At 42.9% G+C, this 21,432-nt stretch overlaps 1 protein-coding gene and 1 long non-coding RNA gene across 3 annotated transcripts in view; both read right to left on the minus strand.

Annotated features, from left to right (window-relative positions):
- MAML3 (mastermind like transcriptional coactivator 3) overlaps positions 1–14,891 on the minus strand; it is a 258,834-nt gene extending 243,943 nt beyond the window's left edge. Inside the window, exon 1 of the mRNA XM_069012697.1 lies at positions 14,427–14,891. Coding sequence (XP_068868798.1) covers positions 14,427–14,870 — 444 coding nt within the window. The 5' untranslated portion in view covers positions 14,871–14,891. The remainder of the gene's footprint in view (positions 1–14,426) is intronic.
- LOC138109402 (uncharacterized) lies at positions 140–7,221 on the minus strand. Of its 2 annotated transcripts, XR_011150446.1 has the most exons (6): positions 6,972–7,221; positions 6,683–6,786; positions 6,350–6,457; positions 4,043–4,085; positions 2,059–2,207; positions 140–340 (listed from the first exon to the last, which is right to left on the minus strand). It is a non-coding gene; the product is annotated as an uncharacterized lncRNA (long non-coding RNA). The 2 variants fall into 2 exon arrangements; XR_011150447.1 differs by lacking the exon at positions 4,043–4,085.
- Positions 14,892–21,432: the final 6,541 nt, after the last annotated feature.

A 21,432-nucleotide genomic window follows, 5' to 3' on the forward strand; every position in this document is an offset into this window, starting at 1 on the left:
AAAAGGGGAAAAAGGAAAAAAGCAAAAAGCAAAAAAAAGAAAAAACAGAAAAGAAAAAAAAATCGGTTTCACACTCATAAACCCTTTATCTTCTTCCTTTCAGTCATGAGCCCAGCCAACACACCTCAACAATAATTTAAATCTAATATCTCCTAAATTTGCACTTGACATGTGGTTCTTAAGGTCTTTATTAGTTTTTAATAGCTTACAGTTTGTGGATCCTTAGCTTTCAGGGAGGGAGGGCTTTCTTCTGGCAGAGATGCAGAGAACTTCCAGAAATTTCCTGTACACAAATTGTTTTTCTTAACTGTGAGAAATGGCAGCTCTGGTTTTCTAAATTCTAGAGGTTTTGAAATAAAACATATATAGGCATTATCAGAAAACAGGGCCAGGAAGTGCTGACATATGACAGGAAAAAAAATTATTAATAAAATCATCCATATAAATGGCTCAAATGTAAGCAATGATTTGCGGATTTCTGGAGCATCTTCTTTTCCACACAGTTTGCCAAAACTCCGTTTCTTACAGGAATTAGGATAGTTCTTTAGCAAGTATTGGGTTCTGCCTGTCAGCAGTAACTTTCTAAGATATACCCCCAAATTTGTTCTAAATATTACCAGTAAGATTTCACTTCTGTCACCACAGATATATTACACTTTGTCTCTTTTCTTACGTGTTCTGTGTCTCAAAGATGAACTAAATTGAAGCTATAGAACACTATTAATATCTCATTACAAAAACAATCTCTTAACAAAGAATAAGAGATTGACTCATATTGATACTTACAGAACAAAAAAAGTAACAGAAGCACTACAAAAACACGACTGTCAATAATAAGAGAGGAAAATACACACACTATTACTTAATATTACCAAAATACATGAGACCTTCTATCCAGTTCTACAGTCCCAGAGGAAAGGAAAGGGTCTCTCTCATGGTGCAGCCTACATACTAGGTATGAAAATGGTTGGATTTTCCCATGCTCTCCCAAGAATAAGTGTCCATATTGTTCTTTGTCCTTTACCTTAGGGCCAAAGTCAAATTATCCAAACTGAGCTCAGATACTTCTTGGACAGATAAAACATTGTGCTGAAAACACATAGTCAGTTACATATGTCCTTCTGCCACCCTCCAGACCAAAGAAGGCAACTCTGTGACACAAAGACCCTTACTGAAATGTCAGTATTATGAATGATTACTAATTGAGGAATGCTGACATCTCAGTATTATGACTAAAACATGAAATGTGGCATACAAAACTTAGTTCTGTCAACTCCCCAAACAATCTAATTTTTGATCATACAAATCCTATTACAAAACACTGTGAAGAGTTCTTAAGACATTCTTGTGGGAAAACTCAATTGTTTTGCCTGAGACAGTAATGGCCCATATAGGTCTGATGAAAAACAGCACTAATTTTCAAGCTTACCTGTTTAAGGATATGCAAATCACCCCAAATATCTGAAGCACCAACTTCACACACTAAAGCATGGATAGGATTGCTTGGCCAACAAGAGGACGACTAAAACTGTGGCTTACTGAACTGTAAATCTTAAAAAAATCCTGGCTGTTTGGTGTGGCATTTTGACCTCAGGGACAGAAGCTTATTCCTTCCCTTCCCAAAATATGAGACAGTACCACCTAAGGGAAAGGAAAACTCTAATCTCTCATTGCTGTTGAGTGTGCCTGCAGTATTCTGCTCAGCATTTCTCTCTGAATCCATCAGAAAACAGGATCACAGCCAGCCACCAAAACACTGTGCCTAAACTGCCTAAAATACTTTCCACTTGTTCCACTGGTTTGAGAAATACACATTGCTTTCTACCTGCCATAGCAATCACTTTTTTAAACTGATTTATATTAGCAGTGGACATATGCGGGGTGGGAGGACAGGGGGAAGCATTGAAATGCAGCTTGTTACAGCAAAACAAAGCTAATCCATCAGGAGGAAAAAACCCCACACCACTTACTTGACCAACTTTAGAAAGGTGTAAATAGGATTTGGACACAAAGGATTTAAAATACACATTAGTAATGGATATGTGTGTAAGAAGTTACCTAGGCAATGGTTTTCACATGAACCGCTGGTGACTTCCAAGGAATATGCAACAGGTAACTAAGAAAAGCAAGTCTGCTGTCATTTGCTGAATGATTCCCATATATATTCATTAGCTGTGTCACTGGAAAGTGTTCAACATTCCTGAAATCTGAACAAAACAAAGATCGCTAGCCAGTTAACAGCAGTGCAGAAAATCAGCTAGCACAACACACTGTAATGGTCTGATGGATGTAAGACCTGGAAAAGCAAGAAAACCAAAGTAACTCATTTGCCTCGTATTTGCAGCTAACCATGAGTATGTCCCTGTTAAGTGCCCCAACACCAAACTCTGGCTACTCTACATGGCAAAAGCTGAGTTCGTTACAATTACCTGTGCTCTCACTGACTTTGTGAAGCCCAAGTACACGGGCAGTGGCACAGTTCTACTCTTCAGCGTGGTTCAACAAGTCCAATACCCTCCTATATATTTCTATCCTTTCATTACAACTGATTTCTGCTTAGTTCCACCCTGTCTACCCCAGTCTGGGTTCCATTCATCTTCTGTCCCACACTCTCTTCCTGTCCTACCATCTGCTTCCTCAGGTCTCTGCATTTCTGATGCACCACCTTGTTTCTCCTTCCAAACCACAAAACCAGCCAACCAAAAACCATCCAAGAATAGAAAAAAAAACCCACCTCACAAAACCCCCAACGAATCAAACCAAGGGCAAAAGGCAAGAAAAATATCCTATAAAATGAATTATTGCAAAAAATGTGTATTATAAAATTTTAAAAATATGGATCTTGTCTAATTTTAAAAAATATGCCTGATATCACATTAATAGAAGTTTTATACAACTGTAGGCATTTAGTTTCTTCCCTTTAAAATAGGAAAGACATTTCATCTTCAGCTTAAATACTGAATCTTGAAACATGTAAGAACTGTGTATTTATAAACAAAAAGCATCTCTGAAGATTATGAAATATTTTATGAGTCTGTTTGTGCTACATTCCTTACAGAGCCCTATGTATATGACTCATTGTTTTTCACTTACTGGCCTCAATTAACTTTCTACATTTACAAATGTCTAAGTTTATAGATGAAGAGCTTAGAAAACCTTCTCTTAAAAAAAAAGTCATATTGTAAAAGTAGAGAAAAAAACACGAGGTGAAGTACTTTGGTCAAAATTTGTTACAATTCTACTGTTGTTTGAGACAAGCAGTACAATTTGCTCCTGCCATCAAATTTAGGGAGAAGCTAGCCGGTCCAAAACTGCTCCCATAAACCCTTTATTTGACTTTATGACATATTTTCACCATGTGTTCACTACCCACAAGAGATAAGTCACAGATTTGGGAAGTAAATAATTTTCAAACCAGAAACAATGTCTTCTCCACTAGCAACCACTAGTGAAAATTAACATATGGAACCCACTGCACTAGAAATACCAATATTGCTAATACTCTTATCTACCTGTTGTGCTAACAGGTTGGATTCTAGCAAGTGAGCTAATTCTGAAATAAAACATCTGAGAAAGAAGGAAAAACAAATAAACAAAAAATCCCAAAAAAAAAACCCCACTGAACTTTTTCATCACTAACTTATACTATTATTATCATATTGCCCAGACTTGGATTCAGATAGAAGGAAAATAAAAGTGACATGTGACTGTCTGTCTTGGACACAGCCCCTTGCTTCAATGTTACCTCAAGTCCCATATGCAAGTCAAGACATCACAACGGTGGTAACTTTCTACGTGGACCTTTCATAATTATTAAACCTAGTTATTGTTCTACATGGAATTAAAATGAGCATAACACATTGAGAAGCCAAAAAAAAAAAAAATGCAACCATTGTACTGTAAAGATCAAGCAAAATGATGTTTTTCCTTCTTTTATCAAAAGACCAAGTTTATCAATTTTCAGAAGGAATTAGCAAACAAAAAAAAAATTAACACAAGCCCCCCTTTTTTTTTCCTCACATGAAGGACAGTTATCACCTACCTGATACAAGTCCATGCTGTGGCCAGCCGATGTCTTCTTCGGACTACATTGGATTGAAAAGATAGTCTCCTCATTATCCTTTACACTTTGGATCATCACCTTGCTGTTAAGAGTACCTATAGAGTACCTTAAGAGTACCTATAACACTAGAAGACACTTCCAATAATGTTCTGCCTGATGATCCATAAACTGTGTAAGTATTTCACTCTCAAATTAACTCCAGCAATGCACCACAACCACCAGTCTTTCAACTGGCAGGTTGGAAAAGAGCCTTAAGGTTATTGAGTCCAACCATTAACCCAGCATTGCCCAAGCCCATCACTAAACCATGTCCTTAAGCGCCACCTCTACATTTCTTAAATATCTCAAGGGGTGTCAACCCCAACACTTCCCTGGGCATTGTGATCCAATGTCTGACCACCCTTTCAGCAAAGAAGCTTTTCCTAATATCTAGAACTGGTTTGTCCATGAAAATGCATAGCTGTATTTCTATGCATGAATCTTGGGAGTAAAACTGCTGTCTTTGCAGAACTGTAAAGGACAGCAGATGCAAAATTACAGGAGATACTTTGAATTGTTGATCAATGTTATAAACATACATTGTAACATTGGCTTCTCGCAAGTATTAAGGTAGATATTATATAATGTTAGAAATGCTTTTTGCTATGTGGATGTAGTTTTCTCTCTTTTTAGCAAGGATATTAGCAAGTGTGAGCAAGTAAGATAACCTCCAAGTGAACAGAGGATGAGGCCCAAGGAGCTGCTAATCAACACTTTGTCCAGGGAACAAAAGGGCCCAAAGGCTACTCTGCCCGGAGAACGGCGGGGCCAGGAGGGCCCAGAGCCGCTATCACCGCTCTGCCCGGGGGGCAAAGAGGCCCAAAGCTGCAATCAGCCCTGACTGTCTGGAGAATTAAGAGATCCATCCTGCTATCAACTCTCACCTAGCGAGCCCAACCCCAAGAATCAAAAGAAATAAAACCACAAGGCAGAAGAATACGCATGCTCTAAAAAGACGGAACCGAGGAGTGGCCATGCTCTGGGAAAAGTTTGAATATGCATAGAGAACAGACAGTAAAAATGGTATAAAAAGGACTAACATCGAGCATCAGGTGTGCTCTTGGCAGAGCACCAAGGCAGAGCACCAAGGCACCCGGCCGTTACCTCTTTGCTTTATTTTATGTGTGTCTTATTGTCTTTATATTAAACCCTTTAAATTCTCACAGGAGAGTGAACCTCGTTTTTCACATCAACTTGATTACAAGAGCTACTGAAGTTTAAAGCAAACTACATGGGACCTTCTGCCTCCCCTTTCCTCCAGTCCCTCCTCTCCAGTACAGCATCGTGTACCTTCACCTCACACCTAAAAAACCCCACTGTTTTCCTCCTAGACAGCTAATTTTCCTCCTACATTAATACCACAGGCAGACTGTAGGTGTAGGACTACAGCCCTGAAACCACCCTGTTTCATGGCAGCAAATTGTTTCTGCTGCTTCATCTAATTAACCCCAAGGCAGTATCATGTGAAGATACCATTAAGTGGAAAAGAATATAGTCCATGCCCAACTTCCCAGAACCCCTATCTGGGTGTAAGTAAACGGACACTTTATCACAGTGATAGGTGAAATTTTCAATGCTACTAGTCCAAACTAATTTTGGTTTTTCTATTCTACATTCACAATTCTCCATCCCCCCTACCAACTGCAGAAATTTTGCACAGCAAAAGTGTTACTGAGAAGGGCAGTAAACCTTACTGTGACCATAAAGTGGTTTTGTCTTGCTGTAAATTAAATGGAGGAGAGAAAAAAAAAGGTTTTTGTTGTTCTTGTTTTACATGATGTAGAATACATATTAACATGGGTTAGAAAAAACAAGCTCCAGCAACATCCTACGGGATGAAAAAAATGTAAAGCCAAATTCTCTCAGGTAAATTTTCAAAACTGTAGCAGTCCAGCCTTTAAAGCTTTCAGTGTACAAACTACTTGACACAAATCAGGAAAAGAAAAAAGAGATACAGCACTACAACCTCAGCATGGTATCTCCATTTTTACTGGAAGGCAAAGACTGCAAGATCAGCCCAGAAACATGCAGTAATAGAAGGACCTACAGATTATTTTCAACCACTGCTTCATATCCAGCCATGGATTACGTACCAGAACGCTTCAGCCAATTTGGAGCTCAAACAATGTGACCCCCGTTCAGTTACAGAAATCTATAGTCTTCTGCACAAGTCCACTAAAGCCTTCAAAGCTACATTACCTGTTTTGATGACAACTAAAAATATGTATAATGAATAGCAACACTTACCAAAAACATCATTAAAAATAGGTTATTTAATGTCAATAGCAGTTTTCCCTCTGCTGCCTCAGTTATGCACTGGAATGCACTCCAGAGAAATCAGAACAGCCACCAGCTCTGAAGACAAAAAGGAACAGCAGCACAGTTCACAGCTGAAATGGAATAATCCCTTTAGCAGTCCAAAGGCAACTAGTGCCAGCTAAGGCAGTCAGATTTAAAGTCACTTTTGCAGATACTAGAGAGTCTGAAATACAATATTCTGCATAAACAGAAGGGGTAGGGAATGTAACAGTTTATTTTTTGGCAAAGCGCTGGTCTATCCTCCTTAATGTAAGGAATTACCTTAAATGATTAAAAAACTCCCATAGTTTCCAGAACTCTTCTACAATCTCATTTGCCTTAGGCAAGGCAGAAGTGCCAAAACATCACAGGAGACTGGATATGAGCTAAAGGAAAGAGAAAGAGGATGAATATGTAGAAAATGAGTACATATCAATGATTCTTAAACTTGTTGGACTATTACATCCCCTTTCACCATCAAAACTGATCATAAATCTTTTCACTTTGCCATGGAGTACAGTTTAAAAACCAGTGTTTAAGTACAGGTACTGGTTTATAAAAACACACATACATAGGCAGATGGGCTTCTTGTTGTGATGCTGCCCAGGGTCTGAGTAAGGTTAAAAACCAGTTCTCTGCCTTTTTCCAAGGTATACAATATCCAAGGACTTTCTGAATTGGCCTGAGATTTTCAAAAGCATCATAAAGATGGTGCAGAAAAGCTACACCTTCACTGCAGCACTGAATAATTATTCCTCTGAATCTGAAGAGCAGAGGAAAATGAAGTTGAATTGTTCTATTAAACCTGAACTGCTCCTGTATGGCATACAGTAAAAGTAATGTAGGGAGGAGACAGAAGAGGGAAGGGAGGAGGGGAAGAAGCACAGCCCCACCTTCCATCAGTGAAAGCACAACTCCACCAAGCTTCAGCTGATGAGAGCTGAGAACTTAAAGGACACTACAGAGCCCTAAATGAAAACCCTACAGAGAAAGTGATTTAAAAAAAAAAAAAAGAAAAAAAAGAATCCTTGACCTGTTGATCTTTCTATTTATTCTCTTAGTTATTCTCAAAGTCATAAATTCAAACCTCTTTCCTACTCTGTGTGCTGTGGTTGTGAAGAACTGATAGCAAGCAAACAGCAATAGGTGATCTGTGCTACCAACAGCACTGCAGCATTAGCTTTAGCACTTTCACAAACTTCTAGAAAATGCAAAGTTCCTATGGGTGGACATACTTCTCTCAGGTCAACAGAAGATTGAAGTATTCTTATCTCCTCCCTAACTTTAATGGTGTGTGGTGGCAAACAAAATCAATCTGAAAGAGGGAAGTCTTGAAAGAAGGCAGCTCAACCCCCCCTTCCTGTAAGCACAGAATTTCAGCAGCTGCAATCTTATGAACTACTGCAAGTTTAAAAAGACATTTTCTCTTAAGCCCTCTGAAACTGAGTTTCAAGCATTCAGAAAACAAACAGGAGCAGTTTGTAGTGACTTTTGAGCTATAAACATCGGGAAACTAAAATAAGTAAGAGGGAAGCAGAAGAGCTTCCCTCAAATCAAAGTTACATGATTTCGTGATTCACCAGCTTAGACAAACTAGGAAAATGTGTATTTCAAATTGTTAAGGCTCCCAAAGTCCCTCTGAATGTACAAGCATGCTGCTTATCTGAACAGCCCGTGAGATCCCAGACTGGAAAACTGATTACAGGTTCGTAACTTCAGTCAGACATTGTACCTCACATTTCAATCCGCAAAACAACACTCTTGAAGGATTCCAGTCAGCAGTTACTGGCTGTCAGGCCTGTTCTTAAACCTCTGCCAATCCCAGCACATCTCACATGAATTATACACATTGGAGTAATATGCAACCAAATGTCATATACATACAAGTGTTTAAATAAAAATGAACCCTGACTCCTTTGCTACATACAGCCTCCCCTGTTTCAGTGTCTGTGCTCAGGAACAAAATTGTGCACTGACACCAGGTGTAACTTAACTGAGGCTCAGTGTATGCAAGCATGCTTGAACTAAGAGGTCCCAGATGTTTATCCTGGGATAAGGGTGAAGTTTCACAAGAGGATTAAGATGTTGTAAGGCTGTGCTACCCATGGGAGGGAGTTTCAAACAAATGATGGATCTGATCCAGCTAAAAACTAACCCAGAAGAAAAGGAAAAAGTGTGTCTGCCCTTCCTACCTGCTCAGTGAACCCGCTGGCCATGGGGCTACACAAGCAAGAGCCGCCCATAGCAAAGGCAGCAAACAGTCCCTGACAAGAGCAGGAAAAAGGAGACTTCCTCAGGGGTGGCAGCTCAGGTTACACCAGCTGAAGCCATTTGTGAAGCCTTAAGCTTTAGGTCAAGTTTCTGTAAATTGACGTTAATTTAAATGCAAGCAATTGTCCTAACACAATCATATTTTAGTATTTTTGGCTCTGCATTAGCAGAACGAGTTTTTGATTTGTTAGACAAAGCTGTTCTTCCCGAACTTAACAATGCCTAGAACTTCACTGCAGGACTTTCAACACATTCTGTTTGGTCAATTTGAAGCTGAGATTTCACTATGACTGGATATCCTGTGTCAAAATACAACTTACCCTGCTCCATCTACGGCTTGTAATAACCCAACCCACTATCTTTGAAAGGAACACACTTTCCATCAGAGCAATAAAGGTCATCAGAGGCTAGCAGTGCTTGAAGTGAAGAGTCTCTTCATTCCTTTCAGTTTGCTAAACTGAAACCTATTGTGCTGACTAGCTGCAAAAGGAGGTCAGCACAAAAACTCCTTGTCCTAAAGGACAGTAATCACACAGAAGCATCAAGCGTGAGTTGGTATGAAAAGGAGAAAACAAGTGGGAGAGGCCTGTGGAGTAAGAAAGACACAGAGATCCACCCTCATAGGAAAAGGAAAATAAAAAGGGTTACACAATGACTCCTTCTATGATGCTTACGAAAGAGAAGGAGCATTGCTGGCCTGGGATTTAATTCTGGTATCATCCCTGTTGTGTATTTACTACTGACTTTACCCCTGTATGAACAAGATCAGACATAGCTTATTAACTGAAGAGATGCTTAATCCTACTTAGTCATCAGGCATGAGTAAGGGCTACAAGTATTTGACCTCTTGTGGAAAATAAAACATCTAAAAATTCATCTTCTTTTTTCATGTTTGCAATGCTAGAGAAATAGACTTTTCCTATAGTGTAAGTGGTGAACTCCTAAGCACCTGTAAAGTAAGTTGAATAGCAATATTACACAAGAAAGAACACAACAAATGTGCTCAGGTTTGTGAACATACACACAAGTACATATTAAATACAGCAGGTATAAACTTTAACAAACTTCTCACAAGCCTGACAACGTTCTTCGGCACTCAATTTCATTACTGGCATTATCCATGAATCACTAAGACAAATGAATTTGTTCCACTTTTCACTCTGGATACCTTTTCCAACAAAAAGAAGAGACTGAGGTGGAGGGAGGAACTACTTTTCTGTGGTGGAATATCTATCAACAAGGAAGACATATAACCAAATTTCTGTAATTCTGGACATGCCATTCTATCCCAAAACAGAGAAAGCTGAAAGGAGTGGCCTGCCCATCTTCCTTCCCTCAGGTAGAAGTTCAGTGTGATCACTAACTGCTGGAAGGCAGTGCATTAGCCCAGAATGGGTGAAGAGCAGGACTGGAAAATACCGTATATTTCCAGCCATGTTTTCTCTGTCTTTAAACTAATTCTGAATTGGCATAGTATGCTCTGGCAGGGGAACAGAAAAGATGATCTAATAGGTCATTTGACTTCTGTCTAATTTTTCTGATCTAAATAACATTTTAGGTTTATGGTGTTTAAAACGCAATTTCCTAAGAACTGGGTTTAGGGTTAAAAATGGTCAGTATGACAATGGCTATCAAACCCACAATAATGTCAGATTAAAAAAAAAAAAAAGTCTTGAAGAACCTTAAAATAGGAAAAAGTAACTCCAGTCTCTTTATCCTTCACAAGAGAGCTCCAATGCAAATAAATGTGCACTAGAAGGCCATGTCATAATTAGACATGTCACTGGACAAAAAATGCACAACAATGTAAGAACAACAGTCACAGGGATAAGAAACAGAGGTGATATAATTTGCAGTATTTATTATGTATTTGGCTACTATATACTAAATATACATTATTTATTATTTATTCTGTATATAATGTGTGTATACACACACATACAACCTCTGAATCCCACACAATAACATGGATGCAGAGCCAAGAAGACTCTTGCACTGAAAGAAGGAAACAAAAAAGCAGATTAGCTCACGAAGAACCCCAGAACTGATATACTGTGTTGATATTTCCTGGAACAAATCCAAAGAAGAGCAGCAGAGTTTTGGATGAATAGCAAATTTTCCCAATACTTCCTCTGAAAACCAGGCTGGTGCAGCATTTTAATAATCCAACTCAAAACCACAGAAAACAACTTTAGTTTTTGTCAGGTTGAACGGGGGTGAGGGGGAAAGGTCCCCACAGACATTTACAAACTATTTTAATTTCTGTGCACACCCCAATGTATGCCTGCGTGGGAGCAAACTAGTTCTGTAACCCACTGTTCTCCTCAATAGAAGAAGTTGAATTAATAAATCCAGGTATTTCAAAATTCAGCAAGTGAAAACTTTCTCTGTAACAAGACACAAATTCAGGGTAGATCAACAACTCATGAAATACAGCCAAGCCTATGCTCCTACACCCTATTTTGACAAAAGGCTTCCATTTATAACTTCTTGTCAGTTGACATAGAGTCCTAAACAGTGGAAACTGCACAGTGCCTTCCATGAACTCCGGGAGGGTGCAGATTGTGGGGGTGGCAAAAAGAATCATTGTACAAACTGCATTGCTTGTACTCCATCCAGTAAAGAAAATCAGAGTGTGTTTAAATAATCGTCTTCTAAAGATGTTTTTGGTGTTTTTACTCAGCTTGCTGGAGGGCACTCAGCATGTGTCAGCACCAGCTCCTGGGAGGGTTTGTTGGATGACTGGCTGTCTGGATCAAGCACATCTCCCCTCCCTGCTCAGCATCTCTCAGTTTGGAGGACACATACACACACACACACACAGATACTACTTCCCTTTAAATTGTTTTGATTAAAAAAAAGAATTAGAAAATGCATTTCTTGCTGTTCTCATTGTGTTTGTTGTCATTTAATCCCAACAGCTTTTTTTCCAAATCACGTGTTAATAATCTGAGGAAAAAATTTAATAATGATTTTTGTGTGAAGAGTAAAGCAGTAGCAGATCTATGACTATTCCACTGTAAAACTCTCCACTGAAGTTTACCAGAGAATAAAGAAATTGAGAAAATCCCTAAATGTAGTTAACTTTTTTCTCACGTGATTAAAAAAAAAAAAAGTTAAATTAAGTTCAATTGTTTCGCTAAATAAAAAGTATGATGCACATAAACAGTTATACTTACCACACTGTTTGATTCCTAGAAATTAGGAAATTTGGGGGGTTGCATTTGGTTTTACTGCAAAAAGCATAAGTGTCTTAGAGAAAATACTTATCAACTGCTTTAAAAAGAGTAATTTCTTGGATTTTAAGTATTGCTTTCATGTTCCCATGGATGTTCCCCAATGTTCTTAGACATGAGTCAAAATTCATAATTAACACTTTACAAGTGAAACAAATCAGATGATGTTTCTAATTTTTTTGCAACGTCTGTGTATTTCCTTTAAAAAAATGGAAATGGGTCTTTTTTTGTAATAAGGCAGTAGAATTTATCTTTTTAAGATTAAAAGCATAGGGCACATTGAGTATATTTAAATAACATGAAGATCATGGCACAGGAATTGAGTTACAATGAATTTCATAGCAAGCTACCCCTTAATTAGGCTACTCTTAGCTCTTCAAATGTCCCAACCTAAAAGAATCTAATAACAGTGAGAGCTGAAACTGCACTTCCTCCTTTTGTTATTTTGTTTCTACAACTTTCATATTATAGCTTTGGCTTTCTGTCTCACATTTTCAAGGGAAGACCAATGACCTGCCTATCTAAAAATCCTGGCTTTAATGCTTCAGTACCGGGGTTTTAGAATAAGGGGAAAGGACAACCCACCACTAGCCTGGGCCCAAAAGCACTGGAACTGCTCTGGAGCTGGACCGGGACACAGGGCACCACAACGCTGCCCTGAAGAGAGGTCATTCTGAGAACGTCTCCTAAGCCTCCAGTCCCTTTCCTGTATCTTGTGGAAACGAGATGAGATGTGAAAAGGGATCTAAAGACAGTCGGGCTGACGAAAAGCTAGTCCCCTGCTCGTGGGGTTTAGGGAGTGACTCTGTTGCTGTCCCGGAAATAGTGTAAGCCGAGGCCAAGTACTGTGCTCCAGAGTGTATTTAAAAGCCTCGGTCCTAAGGAAAGGCGCCAGAAGGACATGGTTATGCCTCGCTAGTAACATCAGGAAAGCAACAAGATGTCAGTGAGGTCGTTCTACTTCCTGTTTGCGAAGCGCACACGCACACACTCCGCCACCCCCGCCGCTTTGTGCGGCTCCTGCCCGTGCTCCCCTCGGCCCTGCTCCCTCCGCATCCCGCTGCCCGCCTCCCGGCTGGCCTCGACTGGAGATGCGCCGGGCTGCCGGGGGTTGCGCTCCCGGGGAGGCCAGGAGGCGGGGGCAGTGCTCGGCGCTGAGCTTTTGTTTGCCGCTGGCGGAGCGATCCCCACTTCTAGCCACCCCACCGTGAGGAAGCGGGGTTGGGGGCACGCAAAGCGCCCAGCAGGACAGCGGGAAGGGTGCTGCCCGCCGGGCTAGGCGGCGTCCCGCAGGGGAGGAGCTGCCCGGCACCGAACCGTCACTGCGGCCGGGGCTGGGCACGCTCGGCGCGGCCCCGGAGAAACACAAGCCTCCCTCCTCTCACGTACGGGGGGGCGAGAGGAAGGACCGCCACCGGGATTGCCGCCACCCCACCTCTTTGTCAGAGAGACCTCCCCCGGCGGGGGCCGGCAGCAGCTGCCGCCCTGCTGGACCCTCCCGCACGGCCGCGCCTCCCCGCGCAGCGGGGGAAGGCGAGAGGGAGGGACGTGCGAGGCTTGTAAACCAGACGCTGCGATCACACCTCCCCTCCTCCCCGCCCGTCTCCACCGCCCATTGTGCGCCCGGCAGACGGCGGGGACCCAGGTGCCCCGTGCCCCCCCCCCGAGCGCTGGGCACCCCCGCCCCGGCGCGGGGACACGTCAGGACACACACGCGTGTCTCCCGCGGCAGAGCCGCCCGCCTGCCCCCGCCGGCCAGGACGAACACCACCAGCCCCCCCCCACCAGAACGACTGACGGCCGCGACCTGCTATAAATAAGGCTCTGACGGAGCGCGGGGCCCGGCGCCCGCCGCACCTCCTCTTATTATTCATCATCGGTGCACCCTGGGAGTGGGAAACTCCGCTTCCTACTTGCCGCTACGCTCCTACCGGCTCAGCCCCCGCCCCCTTCCTCCCCTCCGCTCCTCGCTAAGCTCCTTAAATCCCAAGGAAACTTTGGGAAGAGATTCAGCTCGCGTGGGGAGCCGGGCTGCTGCACGCCAGGGCAGCCCAGGCGAGAAACCTGCCCAACTTTTCCTCCTGCCGCCAGCCCAGCCTGCGGAGTCACCTTCCACCTTCCTCCGCGGCGAGATTTAAAGGCGGCCAGCCCCCTGCACGGAGAAGCCGTGGCGAAACACGCACGCACGCACGCACACACACAAAATCCTCCCCCGGCTCTCGGCAGCCCGCGGCGTACGCCCGGCACTGCTCCTTCCCCCTTACCCCAGAGCAGTTGTACCCTTTCTAAAGGGACAGGGGGAAAAAAAAGTTTGTCCGCTCCCTCCACCCCAGCCCGTGAGAAGTTGCGAAGCGTCCCGGCAGCTCCCGCCTGCCCGTCTCGCCAGAGACCCTGCCACCGCCTAAGTTGAGTCGAGCCCCGTTCCCCTTGACAATCTACGGGGCCGACCTCCAGCTCATCCCGGCGAGCGACGCGGAGAGGACAGCGACCCCTCCGCCTCGCGGCCCGCATCCCCTTACCATGATCAGCGTGTGGTTTCTCTGCTCCGCCGTGGCGGGCTCAGCATCTTGCTGCTGTTTGCTCTGGTGCTGCTGCTTGCTGCCGCCGCCGGTGCCCGTTTTCTTGGCCCTCTGCTCCAGGGTCCGCTGGTAGAGGCTCACCGTGTCCCTGCGCTCCAGCTCCAGCTGCTCCGCCTGGGCTTGCTGGTACCTGCTCTCGCAGTTGACATGGTGCCGCCGGCAGCCCTCGATGCGCTGCCTCAGCCGCTCCACCACCGTGCTGTGCTTGGGAATGCCGCCGCTATTAGCGTTATTGTTACCGGGAGCGGCGGCAGGAGGGCCATGGGGAGTGCTGTTAACCCCGATACCGGCCCCGCCGGCCCCGCTGAGGCTGCTGTTCAGGTTATTGTTGATGCAAATACTGCTGCCATTCGCGGCGGCAGCGGGGGCTGCAAAATCCCCCATCCTCGTCCCTGTGCACACTATTTTGGTAGAACTTTTTATCCTGCACTTCACACACACGCAGTCTCCTCTGGGGTCCTGATGGGATACTTTTTAGAGAACGGGGGAGGGGGGGGAAGGGGGCACCATCATGTATCAGGGAAAGAGCGATCCCAAGCAAATGTTTCTCTTTCCCCCAGCCAATCCCTCTCGAGAAGCTCCAAAACATTAAAAAGAGAGAAGGGGGGAGGGAAATAAAGAGAGAAGGTGCTAAAAGGTTATCGCCAGCAACACAACCGACCAACACACACACACGAAAAGCACAACAAACTAAGCAGCAGCAATTCGGGTTAGCAAACTCCAGGAGATATCAGACCAGTTCATTTCCTCCTCTTTCTTTTTTATAATCCATTATTTCAAAACAGATTCCATGAGATTTCCGGAGATTTTGCCAAAAGCCTTCTCTCCCCATGGATAAGGAGAAACACGCGCCCCTCCACATGCACACATATATACACCCGTTCACACGCACGTTCGCACACACACATCCAAGCACAGGCACACGCTGGGCACACGCGGCACACTCACTCGCACTCCCCGGCATCAAAAGACAGGCAAAACCGCTTGCTTATTGTATTTTCCTTCTGGAAAAAAGTTTTGGTGTTTATGCCGCACCGTGTTCGCAAAGTACTTTGGCTGCTCAGTTGCATTTCAACAGGAACCTAAATAGCAAATCCTCGGGTTGGGGGAAGTAAACACATGAACAATCCGGACCGAGCTGGAGAGGCAAAAAAAAAAAAGAAAAAAAAAAAAAAAAAGTAGCGCTCTGAAGTCTCTGCCAAACGCCGAGCTGATACAGCCTAGCGCTTTGCTCTGTCGTGCTGGCTGCTGCTCCTCCTGCCACCATCACAATGATCAAATGCTTTCCTCCTCCACCTCCTCCTCCTCCATGCCAGCGGAGTGATATCAGGACAGGAGCGCTCAGTAAACACCGCAGCAGCAGCGGCGGCGGCGGCAGCGGCGGCAGGAGCTCCTCTGGGCCGTGAGGCAGACCCGGGGACAAGGTGCAAAACCCGGCACGGACGTCGCCCAGCAGGAGCGGACATGGCGCTTCCCCGTAGCGCTCACGCCTGCCAGCGGCGGCGGCGTGGGGCGGGCGGCAGCGAGCGGGGCCCGACACCTGCCGGCCCCACGGCCTCCCCGCACCGCGGGGGCGGGCGGTGCCTCCTGGCCGGCAGACGGGGCCCGGCGCCGGCTGCGGCGCGCCGTGCCCGCGCTCGGGGCCGGGGCTGAGCTGCCGGGGCTGCGGGCGGGCGCCGGGGGGCGCAGGCGGGAGCCCGGCGGGCAGGCGGCCGCAGCCCGCGCCCGAGCGGCGTGTGCCGCCTTTCCCTTCTGTGTCAACTGTTGCATAATGAATGGAAGCGGAGCGCGGAGCCCTGCGCCTCCCCGGCACGGGGCTGAACTTTCTATTTTAAACAACAGAAGAAACATGACACGTTGGGCAGGAACATTTTTCCAAGAGAACGGTGGCTGCCTCCATATAGAGCGCGGGTGATTAATGGATCAAGAATAACATCCCGGGAATCTAGTTTTAAACTATTTTGCAGACAAAGCCATTGCACCCACAATTGTCATTAATGGTTATTTTCTACCTATCCCTATGAGAAATGCACTTCCAATTTTTTTTTAATACACCTATATAGAACAGAATTATCTCAGAGAGACACCCTTGTTCTTTAACATGCAGCTGATATAAAGAAAATTGGGAACTCATACATTAGTCATGAGATCTGATTTAAACCATCTTCATTTTTGCCACTGCAGATTAGCATAGGATACTATTTCTAAGATAACAGTGGCAAAGAGCAGTCTTTGTCTTCTTTAAGTGCTCAGCAGTATGAAATTTGGGGTTGATTTCATGCCTATGGCCACAATTCATGACTATGTTGAGGTGAAACATAATAGTGGACAAATAAAAATAGCAATTAGTACCTTCCCTACGTTGGGATTAACAAACACGTCTTCCCCCCAGAGAAAAACCCAACTTTTCCGTAGTATCAGTTTGAGAACCACAGTGCAGATACTCAAAGTTCTTCATGATCAACGATTACGACTTTATCACAGAACAAGCAGGGGGGAAACACAGCTCTGCTCAGAAGCAGCATAAGAACGCGGGGAAACTGCAATCCTGAGTCAGTTATAGAGATTCGTGCCTCTCAATTTGGAGACGGGGGATGTGTTGTAATCTCTCCAGTAACTACTGAATTGAATAGTCAAGATTCAATGTAAGAACAAAAAAAAGGAGGAAAAAAGAAGGGGGGGAGGGACTTGAAGTTTGGTTTTTTGTTGATTTTTTTTGTTTTGTTTTTGGGTTGGTTTTTTTTTGTTTGTTTTGGTTTTTTTAATTGAAATGGAAAATGTAATCACGCCAGGAAGGAAGAGGGCTGTGAAGTACGTTTAACTTGGAGCGAGTACTTTTTGGATTCCTCCGCAGTGCCCCCTGCAGCCCGCAGCTCATGTGCGGCAGCCTGGCTCCACAGACTGGGCAGCACTCGAGTCCAAAAAAAGCAGCCATTCCTTATACCCACAGGGTCAGAAATAAATGTAAAAGCATAGGTTTTCTTACAGACTGCATTTTTGGTGCATTTTACAGAAGCTGTCTTCTTTTCCTACGACTACAATTAATAGCGTTTTTCAGTCTCTATGAAGTCCCACAAACACCTTAACTTCCAGTACCTCATTTTGGCAGCTGTCAATGTGGTAATTTTAAAATGTATGCTGTATTGCTATAGAATTTAATTCCAGCCTATTGACATTTTTTCATCTCTCAGTTACGCGCCTTGGTTCTGCCAGGCTTCACAGCCCAAGGGTGATGATTTGAGTACAAAAAGTTTTGGAGCAACCAGTGCTTACTGTTTGCAAACAAATAAATCACCAGTTTTGTGGAAATAAAATCCCAACCAACCAAAGAAAGGAAGAAAGAAAACAAAACACAACCCCTCCCACAAGAAAACCTCTCCATCTGAATACATTCAAAAACCATTTGATTCTTATTAGAAGATTTTTTTTCATTGGCCGAGGTTAAAGCTGAGCAAATATATACCTATTTCCCCACTCATTTTAACAGCACAGTGCTGATTCTTGCATTATTCTACAGTACAACCTTTTATAAGACACTCCTTCCTATATCTCAAAACAATCAACAGAATCAGCATGTCATAAAAAATGGCAGTTGTCCTCTGTTATTTTACAGGTGTCATCCAGCACCTAAGAGCTAACTAAAAATTTTCTTCTGACGGGAGGCTGACAGGAGAAGTCAAGTATTGAGTGGCAATTGTAAAATAGCATAATAGAGATAAGATTTCACAGTTCAGTTTTGCATCATTTGTTTTAAGGACACTTATATAAACAATTACCAGCTTCTAAAAAGCTAAAGTAAAATGAACTATTTAGTGAACTATTTAAATTCAATTTTTGTGAAGGACAACACTTCTGCTAAGCCTCTGAGTCCGAATAAATAAAAACAGGAAACAAATCCCTTGTATTATAGCCTGGGCAATGCAAGAAATAGATCTCAATTTTGTTCTAACTACTGATTATTGTCATTAAAGCAGATGTTATTCACAACCTTGACCAAACAATTCTGTTCTGTAGTCAGACACCAGCACAGACTCACTCATGATCGTGTGTGCTCTTACTTTTATGACCATGGACTTACAAACACGTCTTCTGTGGGAATTCACTTTGCATGCACAAATGTGTTTATTTGCTCTATAACTTTTTTTTTCCTGTCTGCACATCAGCTTTGGAATACTATCTTCACAACTGGAATTTTAAAATCATGAAATCTATCAGAATTCTAAATGATGTAAGATTGAACTTGCTGATGGCAGCAGATGAACACTAATGCCTACCGATATCAGCTGACAGGACACTAATTACCAGTTACAGGAGATGATTGCTTGGTGAGGGATCTATTCAGTGAGTTTTGAAAAATTATAAAGCACAAGCCTGATCTGTGAAAAGATACGCAGTATGAAAATATAGCATACGTTCTCAAGATGATTATCATGACAGAGATCTGTCTAATTAGGAAGAAACTATTTTAATGCTAAGATATGAAAGAGCCCAGCTGGGAGAGGAATTTAGAGGAACACACAGAAACATGACTGTTAAGCTGACAGCAAGTGCAGTCTAAGCATGTTCCAATGACAGCTTCTAAAAAAAATTTCATCTCAGCATTTAATCAATAGTGGTTTCAGAACAAGCACAGCCTTACAGATAATCTAGCTAGTCATATTAATGGGAGGGGCTCCATAAAAAATACAGAAAAGATGCTTTTGCAGAGCAACATACCACTCTCCTTTGGTCAACTGAGCTAGAGGGTTATTCAGTCAATGGGCAACATGAAGAATACCACAGTGAGGACAAATGGGAATCCCACTCTATTAGAAACCACACTTTAGTTCCTGGCACTGCCAGTCAGCTTGGAAACTCCAATCATTGTGACAGCAAGTTTCAAACCATCCTGGGCAAGAGACTAACATTCAGAGGGGCCACCTGGGCAGAAACCTTTATGAAAGCTCCTACTATAATTAAATGTTTTATGTCTAAATCAGTGGATGACATGGTGAAACAGGTGCCTGCTGGAAGGCAAACCTAGAGGCAACCACACAATGTGTTCACTGAATAACTTTGAACTTCTTGGGTCTGCAAGGAGCAGCTTTTTTACATATTGGAAAGTGTTTCAGAGGATTTCTGCTGTAGGTTCTCTTGGACACAGTGCTACCTAACAGCAAATCAGATGTGCTTCCATTACTACCACAAGCTACTGAAGTGCATGTTGTCTAATACATCCGTAGTCAAAAAAAGAATAATAATAATGTCATTTGGAGAACAGTTAAAGCAAAACCGTATATTGAGGGTTGACTGAAAATTAAAAACCCCACAACCTTCATGAATAAATGTATATGTGAAATCCAACTACAGCATAGCAAAAATTCTCGTGACAGTTGGGGTGACCCCAAGCTGTGGCTGTCAGAACATCCAGAACTGTAGGAATTCTTCAAGGGATAAACTGGGTCTGGAGCAAAAAGAGTTGCTCTAAGTAGTTAAGGAAAAAGTCATCAAAGCTTCAGAGGAACATAAGAACAAAACAATAAAGGGAAGAAGGGGAAGCAACAAAGAAAATCAGAAAGCAAGTTCAAATTGCAAAAGGCAGAGATTTAAGGCACTGCAGGAAGTGGAGACATCAGCCTGTGTAAATACAAACAAAACCAAAACACCCTCCAAACACATTTTCCAGCTTGTACATGTCAAGTTGTAGAACATGGGGAATCCAAATCAGAATCTTTATAAAATCTTTCCAGTTGTGACCAATACTGAAAGCCCCAATTCAGCAGTTATTATAACAGGACAGGCATATGGACTGAGATACACACATACCTAAGTACTCTGCTTGAACCAGGGCTGGAAAAATATGGGAAAGGCATGCAAAATGTGGACTTGTTCTCTCCTGTTCTGATTACAGATATGCCACAATAAGAACATAAAAAAGAAAAGTAAATGCCATGAATGGGCATTGTTATCCACACACTATCCTGTCAGATTACTGTTATTGCCATTCATCTTAGTTTAGGAAGAATTCAGAGAATTAATCCTGATACGCCACAGTATGTCCTTCTGTTAATTTGAAGCTCTAGTTTTGATGCTAACAGCTGTAGGAGATATCCATAGAGACAGCTATCAGAGAGCTTGAAGGGGGAAAGGAAAGTCATCACTCAGGCACAGGCCCCATCTCAGCCTTTGATCTGTCACACTGATCTCAAGAGAATAACTGGGGGAGGCAGGGGAGTGGAAAGGATACAATGAGAAGAAAGGACACTAAGAAAAATCCCAGAGAGACGATTCTGGAGATTCCTTGAAGCTTTCACTAGAAAGATACAAGAAGGAACTTAAATTTCTTTAGTCATTCTTAAACTGAGTAGCCCACTGCTTCTCAGTAATGACTGCCCCATTTCAACTTAGCCTGAATTCGCAGGGCAATAAACAAAAAATCCCCTGTCACTGAAATCAAATGCCCAACTTTGGTAATGAGGAAGCAGTCAGGGGAATTTTTTTTCCTCCAAGGCAATTCTGTATAGATGTCAGCCATTTATAAGAATTCTAGTGTGAACATGATCACTTTGAATTTTTTGAGCCAGAAGAAAGACTGAAGCTACTGAAAACTATCATTCATCCTCTTTCATATGGGAAACTGAAAACTGTTCGGCAATCCTTGGCATAATCAATCAAGTTCAATATTTGAATAGGAACATTTTTATAAATTCTCAAATTACAAGGAACTAGAAATAAAGGGTAATTTTCCAAAGTGGTAATTTTTTGTAAGTTCAGTCTTCAAGAAAGAGAAACACAATGTTTTCCTCCTTGGGCCAATGTGCCGACTGACAACAGCCATTGTTTCATTGCAACTGCTAGAGTTTACAACCTACAAATAAACCTTTGTATCACATACATTTAAAAGCCTGTATTAAAAGTACATCACTGAGGTTGCAGTCTTGCAATGAGTTTAAAAGCACCAAAATCA

The sequence above is a fragment of the Aphelocoma coerulescens genome, chromosome 4 (genome assembly GCF_041296385.1).
Source record: "Aphelocoma coerulescens isolate FSJ_1873_10779 chromosome 4, UR_Acoe_1.0, whole genome shotgun sequence".
NCBI classification, from domain to species: Eukaryota; Metazoa; Chordata; class Aves; order Passeriformes; family Corvidae; genus Aphelocoma; species Aphelocoma coerulescens.